The sequence below is a fragment of the Mixophyes fleayi genome, chromosome 6 (assembly GCF_038048845.1).
Source record: "Mixophyes fleayi isolate aMixFle1 chromosome 6, aMixFle1.hap1, whole genome shotgun sequence".
In the NCBI taxonomy this organism is placed as follows: Eukaryota; Metazoa; Chordata; class Amphibia; order Anura; family Limnodynastidae; genus Mixophyes; species Mixophyes fleayi.
Genome location: NC_134407.1, coordinates 153,070,884 through 153,090,419, shown reverse-complemented (window position 1 = coordinate 153,090,419; position 19,536 = coordinate 153,070,884). Strand labels below are relative to the sequence as shown.

The window sequence follows — 19,536 nt, the reverse complement described above, 5'->3', positions numbered from 1 at the left end:
TTTGGGAGCTATTGGAGACATTTATTTTGTATGGCAGGGCACATGATCACACCCTAGGTATTTAGGTTAAACATGCACAACTGAGAGATACCCATATTTGCTGTGGCAGATGGTGCCAGTGTGTGACACTGCTGGTGCCAGCCAGGATGATAGCGCCCTGCGTGCGTGTCCCTGCACTTAGCCCCGCCCCCTCCCCGCCCCGAATACTGCGCCTGCGCGGCGGATGTAACGTTCCCCCGGGCCTTGCAGTGCGTGACGTCGGCAGCCTCCGCCCTCCGCCGCTTTGCTGCATCACCAGCTCCTGCACTACTCACTGCACAGGCCCGAGCACCCCCTGACCACTGTATGCACTGCCCCTCACAGGACAGCACCCCGGAGGAGACATGGCCAAATCCGAGCAGGTCCTAGTCCTGGAGCCTCAGCATGAGCTCAAATTCAAAGGTAGTTATCACTGGGGCGGCGTCCGCCATTTTCTAGCGCGGGTTAGAGGGGGAGCTGGGGGTACCCCTGGGGTGCAGGGGCAGGGAGAAGGACGGGCGTCATGTGGGGGTCTCCGCCCCATGGGGGATTGCACAATATCCTGTGTGTAGGGAAATATATGTATGTTACAATGTGTCTCCCATGACATACATTGTGTCCATGATATGGTATATTACATTGCAGTGTATCCTAGTCATCATATCATATTATGCATTGCATGTAGTAAATAATTTAATATTGTACTCTCGATAGGCTACCTACTATGTTATATTCTGCATTTTACATCTTGTGTATGTTCATTGTAATGTTTTACATGGCATAGCTTTTGTATGGTAAGAAGAGATGTCTGCACAGAACATGCTAGATCACAGTAGAAACCTGATATAACTACACAACATTAAGCCACAATTGATTAACACAGCTACTACACATTGCATTGTAAGGCAAAACTGAAGTGCAGGTCCACGGCCCTTCCTACAGGCCTGTCCGCTCCCAGTGCCTTTCATTAGCCTGTTATTGGTTTTATTTCCAGTAATTACTACAGTGAGTGTATATCAGGATAAGATAAACCCACAGGCTTTGAAACTGCTAAGAAAAGAAATGATTCATATCGCCAATATTAGGACATCCAGGAGACTATTTTTAGTTACATTATTTGGCCTTTTACATACTGTGGATTAGCTGGTGTTTTGCCCTGAATGTGAATATAATTGTCATTGTGCACATTAAATATGAAGCTGTAATCTACAGCTTGCAATGTAGTAGTACTTCCCATGTATAGGAATGTAGCAGCAATTATATAAAAATTACGGTAAATGCCCAGCTTTCCTCTGCTTGCATATGTACCAGTCTTAGGCTATTCAGCTCTGTATACATGAAGTTCCACATCATCTTATGAGCCATTTGTTGTTTACAAATGTATTTTGTGCAGCATTGTCATCCACAATTTTCATAAGGTGTGCTGCACCTGATCACTCTGAAAGCAGATCCTGTTAAAAAAAAATATAAATGAAATAAAACAAAAAAAAATTGATACCCGATAGAAACTCGTATTGGGGAAACTTCTTGTGTGTAACCTGAAACACAGGCATTTATTGACATTGTATTATAATAAAATCAGTAGTTCACCTTCAAATGTATTGATTATTATAGTCTTAGCATGGTAGATATGCTATTAGTACAAAATATAAGACAAAAAAAAACTTTCTTTTAACCTAAACTTTTTTTATATTTCGTTGTACAAAACAAACTTTGTAAATATGCTATACACTTTCACCTTTGTGCAGAAACGTGGTGATTCTTCTGCAGTATAAGCCTTTGTACTGATCAGATGATTGCATAGTCTGGTCTCCATTCCTAGCACTTATCAGTAGAGTGTGTCCTATGCCCCTGATGTTACATCAGATTGTATTACTGGTCTGAGTCAAAGTGCTTCACTGATTGAGCTGTCATCTCATGGGTGCTGTAATTTTTTGCTGTTTAGAAACACTTTAAGAGGGATAATACATGATGCATATCTATCTGCATGTCATTTCGGAAGAGGGGAGAAATGTGTCCAGATACAATCTGGTTTTCATTTGATAAGGAGCTTCTGTTGTTATTATAGGTATTATTAATTTGCTCCCCCCCCACACCCTTTCTTCATTGAAACTAAAGGATCCCATCCATTAGGCTTCCATATCTCCTGTGACGTGTAGGACAAATTTGTATTTGTTGCCAACACATTGTAGGGAATACTGCATCAGATTGCCTATCCTTGTGGATTATTGTGGCAAGGTTTTTTGTTTTTTTTAAACTAGTACAGAGAAGGCTATTCTCATTGTTACAATACTCTGTTTCATATTGCATGGCACCCTGAGCTCTCGCGGTCCTACCATTTTCTATGAGGTATGGCAAAAATGATAAATAAAATAATAATTCAGTTTTCACTCTATATATAGCTAACAATTTGTTGTTTTTGATGTCATACCATTTTTACTGTTGCAGTGCATCATCTTTCCTGGAGTGCATCGTGTTTGGCTAGCTCTGGGACTGTCTAGTACTGGATACTTCCATTTCTCTTTACCCGTTTGCGTTTACTGGTGCTAGTTTATAATAGTGAGGAGCATCTTCCTCTACAAGCATTCTATAAAACTTGCTTTATCATGACAAATAACTTGTATGTTTTTCCTTTACCAAAATAAATAAATCTCAAACTGTGTTCTAACTTCTGCATGTTTTGGCAAATACTACAATATTTTGCAATTCTTCTCCCATGTTTTGGGGGCTTGTAGTCTTAGTCCCTGTTTCCTGTGCAACATTTGTTTCCTGATTCCCTGTATTTATTACTTTTCAGATACTGATTTATACTTTAATCCAGTTATGGAATATTTTAATATCAGAAATTAATGCAGTGACTATAACAGTTCCATGCATCCCAGTTTTCTATAGTTAAGACTGTAGAATGATGTATATATGCAGTGTCAATTTAATCAGTATGCATATTATTGAAAACAAAGTATTGTACTAAGTCTGCTGCAGAAATCTGGGTAACTTATGAAATACCAATGTACAGTTGTGCTTGAAGGACCACTGATCCTAAAATACAGGTAAATCCTTTTTAATTTATATAGGAAATCTTTTAATTTTCACACATGTACTGTGTGTGTAAAAACAACCATGCCATAAAATAAGGCATTTGACATTTTCTCTACACTTGTTTTAGAGCTAGTTGCAGGCCATTTTCATCTTTTGGGCTCCCAAAAGCTCCATTCAGTGTTGTTCAATAGGTTGCTGACAGAAAGCGTTATTTGCATAAGAAAAATGTCTTTCCTCATGGCCAGAAAGGTACTACATAGCTGTGAATGTTAAGTGGCTTGTTTATATACTGTAGCTTATATTTTGGTTAAATTATCCTTTCATTTTCATGTTGATTTTCATTTATTATTAAAGGGACACTAACACTTTATATGTTTTAGATTAGCATAAATTGCACTGTTTGTCAGTAGAGCTTAATGCTGGAACTCAGCTTTGTAGTTGCTCCTCTTTCTGCTAGATTCACATTTTAAATTGAAATTTAAAATTAGACTACTATTTATGCCTAATTTAACATTGGGTGGATAATTCCATAAAATCTTCTGCATTTACTTAAAATAGGCACTAAACCTGATTTAATTTAGTTTTATTAATAGCTCTGCATTTGAGAGTTTGTTTTGTTAATGGAGTACTGACCAGAGCTGGAAAATCTGGAGCCAACACGATTGTGGGCACTTTACTCAGTTATCATTTGCTTGAAAATAATTAAAACTTAGAATTTGACTTAAAAATGTGATTAATCTCTATATGCATCTAGGCAGTAAAACAGTTTGTAGATCTATTTTAAGTATTACTTGTGTAGTGCATAGGAACATCTTAGGAGTTTTTAATAGTTTCTTTTGAAGACTGACTAGACTTTGTTAATGCACCAGGTGCCTCTACTAGGTGGATGCAATCATGTTTTGAGCTTGCCTATCATGTCACTTGGGACTAGTGACATCACTGAGGCACTAATGGCACTTGGGTGAATCAGTATTCATTATAATGCAGACTTGGAACCAAAGACATGGCTGACCTGCTCTGTGCCACCCTGATTTCTAGTAAATTGATAGAATGCATTTGCATTAACATTGAACAGATGCACTTAGTGCCGCAAATAAGTGTAGATTTACGTTACATTACGCTCTCCACAGTTGCTACATAGTTTAGGATAATTATGGTGTGAGTGGGTGCCAACTTATTGGGCTTCTTCCAGCATCTCTTCAACCATTTTAGATCTGGCCATTCATTTCATATTGTGCAATTTTCAGTTTCTTTCAATGGGTAAAGACAAGTGATACTACAGAGAACATATAGGTGATATATTTTTTTTTTTTTTTTACTCTCCACATGCCTAATGTCTATAATACATTTATTTCATTAACACTGCAATCATAAAGTTAGAAACCGCATGTCATTTGAAGTTAATCTTGTTTGTAATTTAAGCAAGTATTATTACAAATCATATAACAGAATAACATAATTTCTTACACTTTAGGAGATTTGTTTTTCTTATTTCTTTCCATGCTGGTTCCCTGCTGCTGCTGCTGCTGTGCAGGAAATACAATCTCCCTCTCACCCTGGCTGGTCATGTAACCAGTCACTGAAAATCCATTTCATTGCTGGGAATGTAGATCCTACATTCCCAGCAGTGATCAAGGATTTCAGAGCACATGTCTGGTAAATCAGACATGAAATTTTCCCCAGGATTGGAGGAGTTGTTAAAGGTGTATAAAAGGTATGTTTTCACGTGTGAAGGTTAAATCACATTCTTACAATGACTTTCTATTGGAACTTTGTTTAAAGTCAAACGTTGCAATCTTTTCTTCATATCTACAGGCAACAAACACATTTTCCTGAAGTATACGTTTTATATACACATATCTGACGTGTCCAACTGCCTCTCTGCTATATCCACTAGGATTTACCAATGCTACCTAAAGCTAATCACCTCCCATTCCTCCTCTAGTCTTCCTCATAGTTGAAATGGTTCGCCAAGCCTGCTGCCTCAATGCTGCCCTCAACTTCAATACACACATGTGGTCTCTTGCTGTCTTGTTGTTCCCACCTTAGAGAGTATGTCCCTTTCTCACTTAGGATATCACCAAAACCCTTATTCATTGTCTGATCTTAGGCCATGACTATTGCATCCTCCTGTTTTCTGGCCTTCCCCTTACTTGTCTTTCCCAAATGCCATGGCGAAACTGATATTTCTCTCTTTCTGACCCACACCCACTGCACTGGCTCTTCATTTCCTCCAAAATTCAGTTCAAGCTACTCAACCCCACTTTCAAAGCTCTCACCAATTCTTCCCCTTCGTAATCTGACTTCATCACAAAATATTCTCCTTTTTGCCTCTGAATTATGCATCTCCTCCCCTCTGATAGTCCTCACTCCAGCGTCCAAGACTACTTCTGTGCTGCTCTCCACTAATATAGACCCTACCCTGCTAGACCAAATTATCCAATAGCTCACAAAACTTTTTTATTTATTTTCTTTTTTTTTTTTGCTATAGCCCCCACCTGATATTATCTCTGCCTGTTCTATGTGCTATAGTCCATGTCCGCTCCAAGTTCCACTAGCTCCTATTGTCTTAGCATTGTCCTCCCCCTCTAGACTGTAAATTTTCATGTGCATAGCCATTCCTATTCTCTTGTGTACCTCCTTTGTCAACCTTTTTATATACTTTTTTTTTTATGTGACCTACAATTCTGACTGTCGAGTGTTTCATAGTTTTTTGGTGCCTTACAAATGAACAATGATGATGATGAGGGGCAATAATACCAGTTCACTCTTCTGGAAAAATGTCAGTCAGTTAAACAGTTTATAACAACAATATTTTGACTGTAGAACTTAGAAGTTGCCATTGATTTTCTATGTTACTAGAGTTTGTGGGCCAGGTGCAAAGCTGACGTTGCTATAACTGTATAGATATATAAATTATTCTGAAACTTGTGATGCAACGTAATGATCTTCTTAACTGGATAATAGAGAGGTAAGTAGGCCCTGCTTGCACATGAAAGGTGTTTGTAGCGGTTTTTATATACTACTGGTACTCCCTCCCCTTTTTTTTTTCTTTCTTTTTTTGTGGTGAAAGGATGCCTGGATTTTCAGTGCAAGGATAATAGTGGTATAAACTGACACCTTATTTTTTATATCGGAAAAAGATATAATGTTTTTTTACATATTTTGGGAATTTCTGGAAACAAAGCCTTATTAGCTATATTGGTATTTTATTGTGTACATAAATAGATTTATATTGGTGCTCATAATTATTTGTTACAGTAATGTGTGCATTATATTTTAAATTCTCAGCCATGGCCTTTTGTAGGCCTGCTACTTTTATATTTAAAGAACGTATAAACACGTTCAACACATAATTTGTTAGGGAATCTCCCTGAGAACTTGTTAGAGTAACAAGAGCCCTGGCTTTTTATCTCATAAAGTGTAAAGTGCTAATTTTACAATCTTTGCCATGCTTCCAGGGATTTTCAGATATACCCCCAGTGAGGAGCCTGCCAAGAGCCTTTCCAGCTTCAGGTCTAGGCCAACTGGTTTAACTTGTCTTTAGCTAGATTGTCTCCTCTATCTTCTATTTCTATGTTTGTCTATTTACTGATGTGAATAATAAAAATGAAGTGATTGAAATGTGTTAGACTTAACTAATATCTCCATTGTACTCCATTTCACTCTTTTGCAGCAAATTGCCATCTTAGGAACGAGTCATTCTCTATCTTGCCTCATTCTATAGAGCAGCAGAGTGAGAGTGGTAGGCTTGCAGAAATGAGCTGTATGGATTAATGGATTGATTGATGTGGACAGGGGGCAATACCTACTATTCAGCAACACTCCCAAGCAGAGAGCTGACATTGAAAAATAGGAGGATGATTCAAATATAGTGCATGCATTTGTTGGTAGAACAGCAGCTCTAGCCATCCTGTTTAGGTTGCTTCAATAGCCATAACTGTGCACTCTCGTCTCCTGGGTGTCAGTGCTGGCCATGTGCTACTTACGTATGCCAAACCCATGTTTTGTGATTTTGTATTTATTTTTTATTTATTTTTTATGTTCTAATTTTTGTTGTTGGGAGATGGTCATCTGGTGCTATGTTAACTGTCTTTGCAAAAGTGTGTTTACCATCTGCAAAAACTTCTATTTAGCTAGAGTTGCCCTTGTAACATTCAGTAATAATGCAATAAAAGGTTTTTGGCTATATTTGAACAATTATCTATCAGCTTTTAGTGACCTAACCCTGACGTCCCAAAGCCTTGTCTGAAAGGCTGTATGCTGCACCCTCTTGAATATATGTTCTGACCTCAAAATGTCTGCCTCCACTTTGACTTAAAAATGTGTCCTGGTGATCTGAACTGGTGCTGATACATATGGAGATCATCATGTAATAAGCACCCACTCATAGCCATTAGCAGCACTTTAGTAAAGCTATATGTATCGTGCAACCCACTGATGCCAGTCACCACCCTGAACTCTTTCATGTCATCTCCTGTGGCCTCCTAGCATTTATGCTGGCAGCTTTTATATGTGGGTGAAGTAGTGTCAAGAATTGAATTGAGTTCCCTATGAGAGGAGGCACTGGCTGGCATGTAAGGGGGACATGCAACAAAAATTGATTTACTACAGGGCACAGGCGCATATGGAGGTACAGACTGATCTGATGAGACAGTTGGAGAATAGCTGACTCGTAATGTTTTGCCCTCCCAGCTTCGACATTAATTCCAGACCTTGTTTATGCAAAGAGTACACAGCAACACTGATCAATAGCTTAAATGTACAGATTGCTGGTAATCTCTTTTCATTATCTGCATTTTTTTTTTTTTTTGCATCTTGTTTCTTATGACATGTCACATTAGTAGTGCCACGCTAGGGTTAGATGAATTTGTAGCTGACAGAAGTGGAGGGTGTGTATGAAGCTGTCTTAATATAAATAAACTCCTGTTTTGCCAACTTGTGTAATTGTAGCCAAGCCTTGTCCATGCTAATTACAGCACTTAGCTTGTTTTATTAGCATGTGTGAGATCACATTGTGTGTATTTATGAAGTGTGAAAAACACAGCAAGTCCCAAATAAACATTGGGATCCTAAATCTTTTCCAGTGTGTCTCGAAAATGTTAAAAACAAAGAAAAAAGCTTGTAGCTAAGCTCTACCACCTCACTGATGTGTTAAACTTCTTCCTCTAGCTCTGCTGTACATCCAATGAACATTGATGTGTCATGTTTGCAAAATATTTCGTTTGTCATGATTTTCTCTCCAACGTTAAAACAGTCATCTGAATGATGGAGTGCAACTTGTTTTATATAAAACATTTGGTACACACATTTACTTCCGCATCACATCTAAAATCACAAGAGGTGGAACCACATTATTGTCTTTCCTCAATGGGAGAGATAAGTGACTGTTTCCTGACTGCTCAATGGAGTTTTAGGCTGGGTATTGTCAGTGACTAATTTGTCATTTGTGGTCACTGGTGAGGGGGTGAAAGGGGACAATTGAGGGGTCTGAGTGGCTTATGGGGTAATCTGAAAGGCATTTTGGAGTACATGAGTAATTTTTGTGTTAATGGTAGGTTTGAGATATGTGTCTGGCAACTTGGGGGCAAGATGAATGAGGTCTACAAGGCATGTGGAAGGTCCAGGGGGGGGGGCATTGGGACTTTAGAACAAGTGAGTGGGATTTTTTTTCCATCATGTTAGAAATAACACAGTTTGAGGTGGGGAGGAAAAAAGAAGGGAGTGAGAAACAGTGATGGGTGTTTAAAGGTAATCTGTGACCTCTGAAGTGTATGAGATTGCTCTTAACTGGTTTAATTCATGTTGGGTAATTCAACTTAATAAAACAATTTGTTCTACATACAAGTAATGTAGGGATTTTATTTTGGAAACCCAATTTCGACACAATTATGATGCATAGACTTTGTTCGGCACGTTAATGGGGATGGACTTAGAGGGGTGTGTGGCCATTCTGCTGACAGAGGCGACAACTGGAATGTCACCGTAGCTTATACAAAATGCCATAAACATTTATATGTGAATTACATGCACTTTAAAAAGACATATATTGTAATCTTTAAGCCTTACTATTTAGCAACCAGGTAAATACCACCCAATTTGATTCTTTCACCATGAAAATGTTCACTTTTTTTATATGTTGCTTCATCTGATTGCACTCAAAAGCCTGTGACAGCTGCCTCAGGTTGCCTTATGACAATGGGTTTGGCCATCCCTTGCTTAGAAAAGTTGATGGCATTCTTTGTCTGGGAGACACTAGAGACTCTGAAGCAGTGAGGTGTTCTGAATTGAACAGCACAGTACATGATTGAATGCTAGATGAGCAAGTGGTGTGTGTCACCCTGTTCAATCCAAAGCCTTGTGTCTAGTCTCCTGGCTGATTGTGTTAAATAATGGTGGTTTATCAACCCTTCAAAGCTATCGCTAGGTTTGTATGCCTTATCCCAGCGGTTTCCAAACTGTGTGCCTAGGCACCCTGGGGTTTCTTGGCGATCTCACAGGGGTGCCTCGGCCAGGGCCAGTGGTAAGCAAGGCAGGGGATTGCTTGGTAATTATTTTGGCTTATTGGTGCCTTGAAAATTTTTTGGAGACCCTAAGGGTACCTTGAACTAAAAGTTTGGGATCCATTGCCTTATCCTGTTAACAACCATAGGGTCCCAGCCCGTTGAATGCTTTTAGTCTGCCTGTACTGAGTTCTTGGGAAAATTGTCATTCCAAAGTTAAAGATTTTCTGTGGTAGACAAAGTGTGTCCTAAGAAACCATGGGAAGACTCTACATTTTTTAATTTGATGTTAAATTGAGTGAATGTGTATTCACATGATTCCAGCCAGTACAAACCAAGCACTTTTTGACATTTGTTTTCCTTGCATCTGAGATTGTAAACTGTAGTAGATAGTGCCAACTTTTTTTTTTGATCTTCAGTATTGTTGTTGTGATTTATTTAATTTGTATCCCTGTTTTGGGCAGCACGGTGTCAAAGTGGTTAGCACTTCTGCCTTACAGCACTAGGGTCATGAGTTCAATTCCCGATCATGTCCTTATCTGTAAGGAGTTTGTATGTTCTCCCCGTGTTTGCGTGGGTTTCCTCCGGGTGCTCTGGTTTCCTCCCACACTCCAAAAGCATGCTGGTAACAAATTGACCTTAGTCTGTGTTTGTGTGTTTGGCAATTTAGACTGTAAGCCCCAATGGGGCAGGGACTGATGTGAGTGAGTTCTTTGTACAATGCTACGGCATTAGTGGCGCTATATAGATTAAATTATGTTTTCAAAGTGTGCATGTATATATCCTATCTCTATCAAGGATATTTCAGCTTATTGAAACAAGTGACTGCTGTTTTAAACAAACGAATGCCCACCTTTGGACATTCTCACATGACTGCTATACGGTGGAATCTCCGTTCTCCCTTATTTGTAGTTATATACAAGCACAATAAAATAATTGATTCTTTGGCATATCGATTTTATTTTTTTCTTTGTTTTAGAGGCATCTCATTCACTGCTCTGTCAGCAGACAAACTAAGGGTATATTGACAATAAAGATAACGTAGAAGAAAGAATCAGTGGGGTCTGACCAAAAAACTGGCCACTCGAGCATTGTTTCTGGGCGAACATTGTGACTACCTAGCGATAAGACCAGTGATATGTTTTAGCACACATGGGAAAAGAACAAATATTTAATGTCACTTTATCACACACCCTCTTCTATATATTTTTACAAAATGCCGATCTAATGGCTTTTTTATGTAAATGATTGTGAGTTGATTTGTGTCAAGGTCTAAAGTATTCTCTTGCAATCGCAACTTTACCTCTAAAATCTTAGTTCTGATAAGCTTCTAAAACACATACATATGAATTTATACCATTTTGCTATCTCTATAGAACATGTGTTACCTGGGACACTGGGAAACCAGTCATGTTGGTTCTGGCTTTAAACTGTCCTAGAGTGATGTAAGATAGAGGTGCACCACCCTTCTAACATTATTTTGGGTATATTATATTATTTAGATTGTTAGTGTGTTTAAATGTGTGGGTGTGTTTTTTTTTTTTTTTGTTTTTTTTTATGTGTGTATGTACTTTCTCCAAACGTGCCTTTACTTGATCTTTAAGGATGATTGCCTCCAGTGTGAGGTACATAACAATATTACATAAAGCCTCAAACAATGTAATGGAGGAATAAAATTACAGTAGACTTTATTTTTTACAGAATATTTTAAAAAAAGTGTTCTTTTCAGTTGGCGAATACTTTATGACGGGTGGGCAAACCTGTCCTCAAGGGCCATATCCAGTTCATGTTTTTAGGATTTCTGTCTGTAGAAACAGGTGGGATAATTACTGACCCAGCCAAATAGATTAACTCAGCTGTACATGATTAAAGAAATCCTAAAAACATGAACTGGATATGGCCAGAAAGCTTTCTGAACACTTTTTTTAAAAAAAAAAAACAAACAAACTCCAAGCAACGCAAAGTTGTGCCATCCTCTTTTTTTTTTTTTTTTTTGTGGTGTCCCACCACCATCCATGGACAGCATTTTTATATATATATATTTTTATTTTATTTTTTTTAATTTGAAAAGGCATTTGACCCGCAAAGACAATTTGAACAGAAATGCGTCCCCCAAATCATCTTTGAGTTAGAGGCTAATGATTGTTACGAGTGAGCATTTCTACTATAAAGGCAACGTGAATCTCTTGTAATGAAGACTGTAAGGATTTAGCTACACTGAAAACAGAAAATGTGATAAATGTTATTATTCCTAGTGAATATATATCTCTATCTATCTTGGTTATAATTAAGAAAATTGTGTTTAAAAAACCCAAAACAAAAATGTATACCGTAAAATAATTCTAAATGATCTACATTTTATAACTAAGCTTCATTGTTCTTTATAAAAGACTATATTGAACCTTTCTTGCTGTTGAAGAGCTGGGTGTTATAGAATCCCACACATCCAAGAGGATTTTGTCTTACTAAACGAAGTATCAGAAAGAATAAATACAGAACAAATAAATTATTCTTGGTATCCAGTGTTTGCAAGTAGCAGGCAGAGAATTTCATGTGTTTACCCCCACTAAATTTAATGGTGTTTTCCACCCAAATTTTTAATTTTAAGAATGAGCACACGTACAACCACCTGACAAAACCATGAAGGTCTTGAACCAGAAACCAGGCGGCTCTGGAGAAACGAACACCTGCCATTCAATGCGTAATGCAGTGGATCCCAAATTTTTTCAGTTTAAAGCACCCTTAGGGTTTCCATAACTTTTTCCCAGAACACCCATAAGCCAAAATAATTACCAAGTAGTCCCTCGCCTTGCTTACCACTAACCCTGGAAGCTGCACCCCTGTGAGATCTCGGCGGCACCCCAGGGAGCCGCAGCTCACAGTTTAGGAACCACTAGTGTAACGTGTAGCAGATAGAATGGCTTCTCTGGCTCATCCAATAAACTGCATTAGCACATTGCAATCAACAAATTGTAATCATTAAAGATCTCTGGGGGATCAACACTGATATTGTTAATGAGACCTCTGTTTTTCTAGTAATTGAAGGGAGTGGAGTTCAGTCATAAAGTAGACTTTATTTTTTTTATTACTTTTGTGGACATCTTTTCATGGCACACAAGTAGTGTTTGTTCTGTTAATGTTAAAGTGGCCTGTTTATTTTCTGTTACATAATGGACACTGACAAAAACAGCAGGGACATTTGTTTATGCACAATGCAATTTGCTTTTTCGTTTTCTACTTTCTCTATAATCTTATAGGTGCAACAGAAACATGTTGCTGTCGGTCACATTTTTAAGTTGAATAATCTGCCCCTTTTTTACAGTATACTTTTTCATATCCTGTTCGTAATGACACAATGGCAAAGCACATTTTCTATTTTGTTTGTGTGTTTTTTTTACTTTATGCTATGGTTTTGTTATTTGTGATTTACGTTCCTGTAAAGAGTCATGTTTTACTTTTAGTTTAACACTAGAAAAACCTTGTTAAATTGTAGGTGGTCTCAATGACTCCCCCTTGTACTTCTTGGACAATGCTTGTCTATTTAGTCGCATTTACTTTTAAGTGAAAAGAAGGGGGTCATTGGAGTGTCTTCATCGACCCCCTTTTTTATATAACCATTCAAAATCTCTCGTATCACTTTATTTGTGTGTGAACACACATTAGGTTCTGGAGAGCAGAGTAGCAGTTTCAGTCCTTTGGAAGTTGGTGAACTGTAAATTGTAAATGTTACCCATAGAACCTTGGGATTGATGTCTCTTGTAAAGCTGGTGGGCACACTGAACGTTGAAAATCTAGTTTAACAGGTTTCACTTTGTTACTGTTTCAGTAGCCACATTCTTTTCACTGACTAGCAGTATTGTCTCTGTAAACTGCACATACCTTTTTTATGATTTTTGTATATGTGCTTGTTTCACAAATGGTTTGTGCACACTATGATTATATATCTCTGACCAGTACCTCCAACGATTAAGCTGTAATTCTCCATTTACCTACCACATGTTTAAAACCGAGGTCGGGTAGGTGAAAAGTTCCCTCTGGGTAATGGTAATAGTGCGCAGGGCACGTTACTTTCGAATGTGCCTCAAAGGGTCTGCATTTCTAATGCCACTTTAATACACAGTTCACAGTTTAAATGTGGGGACATAAAGACTGAAGTAAAAACTGGAACAATATGTAAAGTGTAATTCACCTAGAAAGGCGTCAAGAACCTTTTCAGACGTTTTAAGTGACATTAAGCCATGTTTAACTGTATTCTAAAAGCAAAATATTTGACAGAGTGAATCCAGAAATACGATGTGCTTTAGTAATACTGTGAGTAAATAATAGAAATGTATACTTTTGAAAGGCAGTTCTATTCACAGTGCTAAATGTTAAGTCATATATTATTGTATGCAGCTATTCAGAGAAGGCTGTACATTAATAGTTGAGGGTTGTTTTTTTTTAATGTTTGACTCCTAGAGTATATGTATAAAAGAGGTTGCTGATTGAGCTGTTTAAACCACCCCCCCCCCCCCCAAATGTGTTTCAAGTGATTAAAGTAGTCCCTTCTGTAGATGCAGCCATTTTGTGGGAGACACAAATATTCATGAGGTGGTATCACTAGCTCCTAATACATTTTTGCTAGGCACGATCTTGCACAGCCCATTTTAATTTTATTGCCAGAGAAATAAGTGAAGATATTTATCAAGGCAGAATACAGATTTCAAATTGGATGCAGATTTGTAAATGAGGGATATTATATGAATTGTTGCTTGAATACGTTGTCATTGTGACAAGGTTTAAAATAATCCAAATGTTTCAGTTGTACAGTGAACCTTATCAGGAAGGTAGATTTGATTCCTAACCTGGTGACCTTTGTCAAGTCCAGTGGTTCTTTTATTGCACAGCAAGTAAAAGCTACTTTCACAAATTAATTTTTTTCTTTACAGGTCCTTTCACAGACGTCGTTACAACAAACCTGAAACTCTCAAATCCCACAGAAAAAAACATTTGTTTCAAAGTGAAGACCACGGCGCCTCGTAGGTACTGCGTTAGACCTAATAGCGGGGTCATTGAGGCCGGCTCCTTCATCAATGTGTCTGGTTAGTATAGGCAGATTATAATATTTTTCATTCCTACTATTTGTAAAAAAAAGTCTTCAAAACGTATGGCAATAATGAAAACTGTTAAGCAATGGGTTACAGCTCCTCTTCAGTTACATGTTTAAAGGGGTTTCAGAGATGTAACCAAATATATAAACTACCTGAAAATCTCAATGTAATTTTGAATTCCTCGACTACTCATGTCCTTTGCATGCATGAAATCAGAAAGGTATTTGTGCACCCGAATTTTGCAGAATATGTCCCAGTATCGTGATCAATGCTAACATTGCATATGGAGAGCATAATCTGGAAAACTTTGAGGGTTTGTTTTTGTTTTTTTTAATGGTGAGCTGCAGGAGTAATTGTTTGCAAATGTTTAATACTATATTAGTTGTATCACTGAATATATTGAATTTGCTGACTGAACTCTTGTGCCTGCAGCAAATCTCTGGTCATGAATGGCGTTAATATTAGAAATTTTATTTGTCTCTTCACCTTGATTGGTTTGTTTCTAACAAGCAAATCTGACAATCGCATCAGATGAACAAAATTTTAAATGGTCTATTTATTCAGTGTTCAAAATATTTGACAAGAATCGGGTAATCTTCTGACACACAAAACAATATATTTTTATCCGCAGTGGAGAATTACACCATATAATTATCTATTATAATGTTAATTCCGCCCAAAATTAAAAATGTTGTTTTGCCCAGAATTAGGTGAGATACATTAAACCGGAAAATGTCCTTTGATCTGGTGGGGTCCACGATACCTCTGACATTCCTGATCAGGAGAAAGGATCTCCTAGGTCGGACAGCTAGAGGGAGTGAGAGACCCGCCAGATCAGTGGAACGGAGGTGAGATTTATCCTTTTTCTAGTGTAGTGTATATAATGGAGAAATATATCATAAATTATAGCACTTTTTCCTATGTGCTAGTTTTCATAAATTTCAAAGAATCCTCTAATTTTAATTAATTGAAAACTTTCATTTGGTCAGTCATATTTTTAGCATTCTTCATTCTCACATGGACACATTTATAAATCCTGGTGCACACTTACCTCACAACAGTCCCTACTGCAACATTGTGACAAATTAGTCACCACATCCAGCTTGTCTTCTGGGTCCTGGGTCTGTTACTTCTCTGCTTACTGTAGCTATATAACAGACACACATTTCTCAATATGATCTAAGAGCAAGTCCACATTGCCATTACATTAACGTTTTTTACCACCAGTGAAAATGCAAACATACGTTTTTATCAGCATTTGGATCTCCTTCCATTGTAATCTGCAAATGGGAGAAGACCCTGTAGATACATTTTATGTGCTATAATTATGTTGCTGCATTATGTGTGATCGTGTAGGTGAGCCAGGTAGTTCCAGAATCCATTGCTAAGGTGGTAGATCTGTATGCTGTGTATCGGTAAGACATCACAATACCTATTCATTGTTTCTGGTTAAATTGATTTTCATTTTATACTTGGTGATTATAGGTTACAACAGACCGCTCTACCTGTGATTAGTTAGCAAGTTGTAATTACCCAGAACCCCTGGCTGCAGTACAATCTTTGATTTCTATATAATTAAGGGATCAGATCACTACTCAGCAACTCTGGCTGTTTTGAAAGCGATCTATACCTGTGATAATACAGTGAGTGAGACTGTTACTAAGAATCCCTGTCTGCAGTGAAAAATGTATCTGGGGATCAGACTCTGGTACTTGTATACCTCTTATTAGTAGTCCTGATTTCATGGGAATGTAATCGGACTTGCTGGCAAATTTTAGCTGGGGGAGACCTGGCTCTGCAGGCTATGGGCAACATTTTAAAGGCAAGAAAAATGCAGGTAGCCCAGTATGGGACTGGCCTGGGAGGCAAATATCCCTGACTATGTACCATTTTTGGGTGTTTAAAATGGCTTGGTTTTGTAGGAAAGGGGCGTTTAATGGGCAGATTAGTGTGTGGTTTGGACGGATCAGCAGTGTAGCCTAATTTTGTCCAGACTTTCCAATTAATTGTAGGATATGTAATCATACATTTTTCTGCTTTAGAGGCATATCATACTCAAATTTAATGAATGGCTGCGTTGTAAAGGTTTGAGTCTTTCAAGACCTATACTAATGATGGCTTTTGCCATTCACCAACAAATATTAATTTATGCATGAATAAGGACTTGTACTGTGAATTAAAACATGAGGTGACACTATGTAGTTGTCAGAATCATGCAGAATAAGAACAAATTATAGCAACTGATTTCTGTATACAGACTAGGAGAAATGGTACTGTGCAGATGTCATACATAATATATACACATTATATTTTATGCAGTAACTGTAATAAACAAAATAACTTATGAAACTGATTTACAGTGAGTTTTTCAGGGCTTAATGTGTTTTAACCCAAGTTTTAGATTTTCTTTTTGACTGACTGACAACCCAAATCCAGTACAGGACCTAATGACAAACCAGAGCAGCCCAAAAAAATTGGGGGCCTTTCAGGTTTACTATACTGTCAGTGAAACAGGCCTGGTCTCCACAGTTGCAAGTAAAATAACGCATCGGCAGCTTAGATTGTGGGGTTTTGTTTTTGTTTGTTTAAAAAAAAATAAAAAAAAATGCTAGCTACTAATGGTTAATATCTCATTTACTTACCTTTTGGGGTCCTCCTGGCACTTTTTGGTGATTGCTGCTATTTTGCCCATGTAACAGCTGATCAGGACTTGAATTTTTCTTCGTTTCTGGAACTCCCTCCGTCTGAAAATGTGGCAGTATGCTTGAACAGGCAGAGAAGCTTTGCTGTTTGCCCAAATACTATCATGGCGCTAGCTGGAAGCATTGCTACCATGGGTATTCTACTATGCCCCTTTATAAGAGGGCATCAAGTGTGTGGTTTAGTTATAAAAGCTAGGAACACAAGTACATTAGGTGATGTCATTTTCTTAATTTGTTTGTAGAAAATATGACAGAAAAATAGAATTTGAAATAGAACTATAAATGTTCAAGCCCAATTAGGCAGAAGAGAGGAAGAATCTTTTCCTGAGACTCCTATGAAATGTCAAGGCAAATGTACTTTACCCTAGGTCAGATTAAGTTCTGGAAAGTGAAAATAAACACATTAAAATGTAAGTGTGCTTGGAGTATATAAATATATATGTACTAGTTTCAGAAACCATTTTTGACATAAAGATGGTCACTCACAGAGGGTGTCCTGCAAAGCTTGAATAAGAGTGGTAATTGTCAGTAGCCTCACCATCAGCTTAAAAAAATAATTGTGATTGACAACATCATTGTATGACTGGTCTTGTTTCTAAAATGTACAATGTTAACAGTATGATTGAGTATATGGACAACTTTTTTGTTTTATTTAAAAACGGTAAAATTTTACTTCACCCAGTTAACAAATAGGGTTTATAAATGGCAAATGCCTTTGTGTAACAGACAGCTAGTAGCAATTGTGACACATGCATTTTTTTAGTGTGGTCATAACTTGGATGAACTCTCACCTAACCCCTTTGTTACATGTGACAAACCAGAGTTTCCTGTATTTGGGGAAGAGCTTCTTCCTATAATGTGAATTTCAGCTGTATTTGGCAACAATAGCATGTTATAATAAATATATGTTCTTTCGCCTAGAAAACTCGCACAACGGATTTCTACATCAGAAGCATGCTGGTAAACAGCTCCTGCACCATGCCATAGCTTAATAAATTATTTGGTGTTACACAAATGTAATTAACTTTTAAGTGGCTGTTTCAAATAGGAGCCACTTATTCGTTCTTATTAGCCTCTTGATTGATATAAAGTGAGATCTGACTGCTGTGCTCATTGCTACCACACATAAGGGCAGGTTCAGTTGTAAAAAAAAATCAGCACGAGGTGCCTCTGGAACGGCCGTGAGATGCCTCATGCGTGATGTTTTTTTGTTTCTTTTGGGTTTTCTTTTTTTGTTTTGTTTTTTAACAGGAATCTCCCTCATGTTGCGTGCAAAAATAAGTGTTAATTTTCACCACAGTAAGGGTTAAAAAAAAATGTTTGTCTTCATCCCCTCACTGGTAGATAAATTTGCCCTTTTAATCACATGCATATCTGCTCATTAGTGATACGCTTCTTTCTGAAAGCATTTCACTTAGATTGTCCTGCTTATATTTTAACTTCAGTAAATGTGTTTTTTGATATTTACAAATGAAATGTAAACTAACTTATTTTACTATTTCAAACCTGAACAAGCTTGTGAAATGTTGTATGGTTTATTTAGGCCTGATGTCCACTGGCATTAAATTACATGCATTTACGAACATTTTTAATTCTAGTGCAACATGTATAAACTGGTCCAACAGTGGAATCCATTGTTTTCAATGTAAGCATACCCACTAGTTTTATCTGTGATGAGGTGTGCTCTGTCAATTTTTTTTCTGAACACTTCTGCCTCCAGATAATGCATTTAACACAAGTTAATTGCATTGAAGTCCATTGAGTAACCTTTAGTGACCTCTCAAAGTAAAATTGCATTTGGATACCCAGCCTTAGTGGTTTTGTACTATGCTGATCCTGATGTGTAAACCAATGCTGCCCTCTTAAGGTACAAACGCCTTCTTTACCCTACAGCCCTTTTCTTACTACCTGATACTATGTTTCCTGCTCCTGTTAAACAATGCATTCATTCTTATGGAGCTTTTGATGCATTCTTATTTTATTTGAAACCTTTATTTTTTTCAGTTATGCTCCAGCCATTTGACTATGATCCTAATGAGAAAAGCAAGCATAAGTTCATGGTCCAGTCCATGTTTGCTCCATCTGACATCTCTGATATGGAAGCTGTTGTGAGTATTATTCCTAAGGTTGGGTACACACTACAGAAAATTTCTCCCGAGGCAATATCGTTAATGATTTTACCAA

General features: G+C 37.6%; 1 protein-coding gene across 2 annotated transcripts in view; it reads left to right on the top strand.

Annotated features, from left to right (window-relative positions):
* Positions 1-237: 237 nt before the first annotated feature.
* VAPB (VAMP associated protein B and C) overlaps positions 238-19,536 on the top strand; it is a 30,181-nt gene continuing 10,882 nt past the window's right edge. The window contains exons 1-4 of one of the 2 annotated variants that reach the window (XM_075176816.1): positions 238-441; positions 14,489-14,641; positions 18,274-18,312; positions 19,357-19,460. In XM_075176816.1, the coding sequence (XP_075032917.1) occupies positions 384-441; positions 14,489-14,641; positions 18,274-18,312; positions 19,357-19,460 (354 nt within the window). In that variant the 5' untranslated portion in view covers positions 238-383. The remainder of the gene's footprint in view (positions 442-14,488; positions 14,642-18,273; positions 18,313-19,356; positions 19,461-19,536) is intronic. The other variant, XM_075176817.1, reaches the window with a different exon arrangement.